Below are 6,000 nucleotides of genomic sequence, written 5' to 3'. Positions count from 1 at the left end.
TGACGCTGTCCCAATCTGCCATAGGCTCCCATGTTGCCGCTCGCGTATGTCGCGTGCAATTAAGTTTGCAGCGTGTCTTATCTTGGCGCTTATTAGGCTCACATACACGCCAAGCTAGTGCATGGCGATTGGCATAACGCCGCTAGTACACAATGTCATTGCGGACTTTGTCTCATGTCGGTGGCATGCGGCGAATTACGCCGATCTAAAACGGTAAATGAGCCCTTAACATGGCTACGTCCTATGATGGCGTTTCTCCCCTTCCGCCTTTTCAATGCCGAGTTTCCTACCATGGAGGGTGCTAGGCAGGGTTTATAGAGGAGTGCGCAGGAGCTCAGAATCCAAGATGGCACCCGCACAGGGAATGGCTGCCATCTTGGATTCTGCATCCTCTGCGTCTCATGCATAAAACCGCATGGTGGCCCGTGGGCCTTCAGTTTGGCATGGGCGCTCTAGCGTGACGCGAGAGGGGATGTTTTCTGTACAATACGGAGAATTTGTGTCGTTTTTCTCCTCATAAAATCTGAAGTAAATGTATTTTCCCTTTGAGGCGGCCATCAGGGCAGCAGCAGCCCGTCCCATGACTTCTGGCACCGCCATGTATAGACTATGAGGACCCCATCCTGCTCCATGAGGGAGTTGTGAGGAGAAGTTGAGGCAGGAAGAAGTGCCGGTACCTCAGGATGTACGGCAGGGGGAGGACATGCGCCCTCTTCACTTCCACACAGCACAAGGCAGGAAACCTACAGGAAAGAGCTGCAGCTGCCTGACTCTCCTGCCTCGTCCATACTGGAAGGACGGAGAGCCGAGCCGCAGCAGCGGGAGGGAAGATGGCGACGCTGGCCAGCGAGTGCCAGCCGTTCCCCAGCCTGCCCGTCGGCGCCTTACTCCAGTACCCGCCGCCGCAGCACCACAGCGCTGGCACTGGAGCCACCAACTTCAGCCTCAACCTGCCCGTCAACCGAGGACTGGAGAGAGCCCTGGAGGAGGCGGCCAACTCTGGCATCCTCACCCTCAGTGCCAGGAAGCTGAAGGAATTCCCCAAGACCTCGGGGAACCCCGACCTGTCCGACACCGTGCAGGCAGGTAAGCAATGCAGGCAGCAGTGACCCCTGAGGAGGGGCTCCATTAGTATTCAGTCTGCAGCCTTGTGATGTGCTCAGCCTGCTGACCATGGAGGAGGGAGCCCACCGTTAGTCGTGGCGAAGGTGGAAGCCCCCTTTAATAGATCTAGTCCCAATTCTTCATATGGATGACTGAATTAACTTTGGCGCTGCAGGGTGATCCACCGCGGCGGTGGCTAAAAGCGATTTCCTCGAAGTGATGCAAGGCGATTTTAACATAAAAACCGTCTCGCCTCTGTGGGAACATCGCACGTTGGTGAGTGTGATCGCGGTCCGATATCGCACCCATGTGAAATTAGACTAAAGAACAGATCCGGACGTCGTCACGACTAATTAGCCATTCCAATCGGGGCATCTTTGTTTGCCATGCGCAAATTAATATGCCTCGCGGGGACAAAAAGTTCGGTAAAATACGCCGATGCGCACAAGAAAAAAAAGCATCATTCGTTCCGCAAAGACCCATAAGTAAATCCGCTCTTGTGAAGGAGGCGCAACGCTGCGGGATAAATTGGAACGACCGTGCGACAAGCGGTGGCGTAGCGCTCGCACATCATTCACTTGGCTTGCGCTTACGCTGAACAGTAATTGGTCAGTTGCCGTACTTACCGTTGCCTCTGGCCAACCCTTCTGCGCTCCGTTCTAGTCCGCAAATCGTTATGACGCCTGTTTACACAAAAGGATTTCCCGCAGACAAACGATGACTTTTTTTTAGGTCTGCATAAAAGATCTGATAATTGAGTCGAACGACTTATTGCGGATCGTTTGGTCGCTGCACGTGTTTACAATTAAGGACGAGCAAAAATCACTCGAGTTAACGAGTATCCGCAATTTTTTTAACCCTTTCCAATCCACTGTCTGACGTCTGAAGACATTATGATTTAAGGCTGTACAGCTTCGATGTTGGAAGACGTCCGTCGGGGTTCTCTTCCTGTATATTGCCAGCCTCTCCGCTGTCGGAGCCTATCCAACGTGTCACCGCATGCAGTACTGGCTTTAGCCAGCAGATAGCACCGTTGTATAATGGCAAAAAAAGTGAGCCCCCTAGGAAAACCAGGATACAAATTGGATTGGAAAGGGTTAAATGTGCAGAATAGGCAATTCTAAGTATTTTTGTAATAAATTTTAGCAGCCTGTTCTGTAAAAATTTTTCTTAAGAAAAACCCCCTTCTGCTATGCAGCTAGATGGGGCTGAGAACAGTAGAGGGCGCTCCAGATGTGACTGCGTCTGTTTTATATAGAGCAGCTGCAGACACAACTGTTCTGTTGTGTATAACGGTGTATGAAGAAGGCTCTTAGATATCCTTTGTCTTCTTTAATACTGTCCCTTCATCACTGTATGCTTTACTGCCCTCCCTGCTAATATGCTGCCCTTTTCCCGGGTGCTGTGAAGTGAAGCCATTCTATACTGCAGACGGCTTCTTCTTTTCACAGAACACTCGCTCGCCGCCTGACCTGATACACTAACGGTCCCTCAGTGCATTGGGTGTATGCTACTATGTGTTAAAGTCCAATGTACTTAAAACTCATGTTAGTGCATCAGGTCAAACAGCAAGGGAGCGTACTTTGAAGGGAAGAAGCCGTCTGCAGCATAGAACAGCTTCCCTTCGCAGCGCTCGGGGACGGGGTGGCATATTAGCAGGGAGGGCAGTAAAGCATACAGTGATGATGGAACAGCATTAGAAAAAATAAAGGATATCTAAGAGCCTTCTTCATACACAGAACAGTTGTGTCTGCAGCTGCTCTATATAAAACAGATGCAGTCACATCTGGAGCGCCCTCTACTGTTATACAGCTGGGTGAAGACTCATTTCTCACCCCATCTAGCTGCATATATTATCTGCGACTTGTCCTTATGACGGATCTGTATTTACACCCGCAGCATGCCCTACTTTTCTGCCCGCTTGCGCATCCAAGATCCCCAAAGGGGGTGCGCAAATGCGCACACAATGAAATGCGTAATAAGCTGTGTAATTCTGCTGGAAAAAAAGAACATATCAGCAACTCATTAGACGAATTAGCCATTTCAATCAGTGCGTCTTTGTTTGCTACAGGCTCAAAAAAGTACAATAAAGTACAGTGATGCACGTGCAAAAAAAGCATAGTTCGTTCCACAAAAATGTGCATGATACGTGGTAACAATAACTATCGTGGACATGAGCCCGCAGTTATAGCGGAGCGCTGGCGAACCTGGCATGGCCGTATATTATAATGTCACCCATTGACTTTGGTGGACTCCATGTATTATGGGGCCCCTAATATGTAGATGCCCCGTGAGCATCAGCAGGATTGGCCTTGCAATAGGTGGTTGGCCATGGCGGACAGTGACCTTTCACGCGGTTCGGAATTACTCCGTGCGAAAATGAATGCATCCCATTATTATCCCTATGGAACGTGAATTCCGCACCTGTTAAAATCCGCAAGTCTTTACTTCAAAACCGCAAGATTAAATTCCGCAGCGGAAAAGCTTTTTTTGTCGTTGCGGATTTCTAACATACAGGAGATGAAATTCCGCCGAAAAAAAAAAAAGTTCTGCAAAACACATTCCGCAGTTAAAAACGTATCTGTGCTGCGTCATGTGTTAAAGGGCCGAGAGGGGCCGGGACGCCTTTCTTGAGCATTACAACTAGAGATGAGCGAGTATACTCGCTAAGGCACATTATTCGAGCGAGTAGTGCCTTAGCCGAGTATCTCCCCGCTCGGCTCTAAAGATTCGGGGGCCGGCAGGGGAGAGCGGGGAGGAACGGAGGGGAGATCTCTCTCTCCCTCTCTTCCCCCTGCTCCTCACCTGTCACCCGCGCCGGCCCCCGAATCTTTAGAGACGAGCGGGGAGATACTCGGCTAAGGCACTACTCGCTCGAGTAATGTGCCTTAGCGAGTATACTCGCTCATCTCCAGTTACAATATTACATATTATACCCCTGATTACTCCAGCAAGGTCGGTGATCCAGGATTATTCCGATTGCCAGATTGGAGCCGGGAATTAATTTTTTTCCCTAAAATGAGGCAAATTAGCTTCTACCTCGTTTTTTTTTTGTTGGCTTCCTCTGATCAACATTGCACAATAACAGACTGAATGGTTGTCTTTTTTTAGCCTTATCTACAATGTTACTATGTTATTATGTTACTATATGTTCATTTTTACAAGTGTAGCCATTAGCTTTCTTGTTGGGTTTGTGCGATGACAGAACCTTGTTAATATGTGTTTTATGTAATGGCATGCATACTATACATTATCTATAGGTGGAGACACATCAGAGTTTCTGATTTATGGCATTCCATATAATTATATGCTGTACACATAGTAACGAGGCGTCTGACATGAAGGGATGCGGTACAGATAAGCCTGGCTGATGCCGGCATTAATACTTGTTATTCCAGTGCGCTCTGGAACTTGTTTAGTGACATCTCTGCAGTCTGCCATGCCAGTGACATAATGTACAAGTCGTTTCATCATAATCTGCATGCAAATAGGAGTTCAGCATGTAAACAGTAATTGTTTTATGTGTTGGCCAGTGGCACAGTAGTAGAACCCATTCTGTGCCAGTATAGTCTGCAATGCAGAAGAGTGGATGGCACAGAATGCCGAGTGCAGAATTAAGCAGGGGGGTCTGAACTTACTCCGTGGGAGTCTGATGTGACTGAAATCGGGGTACGTGCAAGTGGAAGATGAACCTTTTAAAGTATACCTGCGCTTTAATTTTCCCATTGCTGTGGCAACTGTATCATGCCCAGGCAGTATAGTGCATGGTATGGTTGTCAGGGCAGCTGCACCACTTAGTGTGTAGGATGTTGCACCACCATGGATGGTCACATGATGGGAGGAGAAAAGTGTCTGGAATGTAATTAGTTTGGCACATTGAGGGTTCGCTCGCATATAGCGGGGGAAAAGCCGCAGCAAGATTCGCATCAAATGGTGTGAATTTGGGCAAAGCTTTCAAGTGGATTTTGGTGTGGACTTTCCGCTGCAGTAAGCCCACACCGTTTCCGCTATGTGTGAATGTACCCTTACGGACCTTTCACGCAGGACGCAATGGGCCGCATGGTGCAACGCAAGCCGCGGTAAATTCCACACTGAAATCGGCAGGTTACCTACTGGATCTTAATAGCTTCCTATAGAAGCGCTCACATGGATTATTGTTAGATGCGCTGAATCAGCACACCATACAAAGATAGTACATGCGAGTGCAAACCCGCACGTCGTCTCCGAGCTGCGCACAAAGCTAGGACATGTCCTATCTTTGCTGCGTGCTTTCTATAGCCTCCTATAGGCCTTGAAAGCACGTAGGATGCACCTCGGATCGTGTGAACGGGCTGCTTCAGGGATCTTGAAGTAGCCCGTTCATGCGATCTTTTCAGCACTAGAGCAGCGCCAAAACAGCGCTCGCCTGAATGGAACATGGGAACTTGCTGTTCCCATTAATCACAGATGGGAACGTGGTGTCCTGTAACATCTGGAAGTACTTCTCACCGTTGAGTGATCCATCAATTAAACAAAGGCCTGGATGTGAGACACGATTTACCATTTTTGCCCTTGCTTAGCTCATAAACAAGTAAAAATAGGGCAAAACTGACACTTCCAGTGTGTTTCTGAGTAAATTCTAGCCCAAACTGAAATATGACATGGCCCTCTTCCCACTTGAAAAACATGAGCTGAATTCAATATGGCCGCCAAAAACTCCTCCACGAAAAAATGCAAGCTTACTCCCAATTAATACTTCCACACATTGTAAGTAGATTTTCTCATTAGTAGACCAGCTGAATGGGTGTGTCCAGACTTTTGCCTGTCCCTGAGTATCTTTGTTGGAATATATTGCATGTAGCAGAGAGCATTTTTATTACACTGCTGTTTCCGTTTTTCATTAAAAATTGATACCAT

General features: G+C 48.1%; 1 protein-coding gene across 2 annotated transcripts in view; it reads left to right on the top strand.

Annotated features, from left to right (window-relative positions):
- The first annotated feature begins 748 nt into the window (after positions 1-748).
- Positions 749-6,000, top strand: part of LRCH1 (leucine rich repeats and calponin homology domain containing 1) — a 204,805-nt gene continuing 199,553 nt past the window's right edge. For both annotated transcript variants that reach the window (XM_066586152.1, XM_066586142.1), the window contains exon 1: positions 749-1,086. In XM_066586152.1, the coding sequence (XP_066442249.1) occupies positions 831-1,086 (256 nt within the window). In that variant the 5' untranslated portion in view covers positions 749-830. The remainder of the gene's footprint in view (positions 1,087-6,000) is intronic.

Source organism: Eleutherodactylus coqui, chromosome 1, assembly GCF_035609145.1.
Source record: "Eleutherodactylus coqui strain aEleCoq1 chromosome 1, aEleCoq1.hap1, whole genome shotgun sequence".
Classification (NCBI taxonomy): domain Eukaryota; kingdom Metazoa; phylum Chordata; class Amphibia; order Anura; family Eleutherodactylidae; genus Eleutherodactylus; species Eleutherodactylus coqui.
This window is presented reverse-complemented; position numbering and strand designations above follow the sequence as displayed.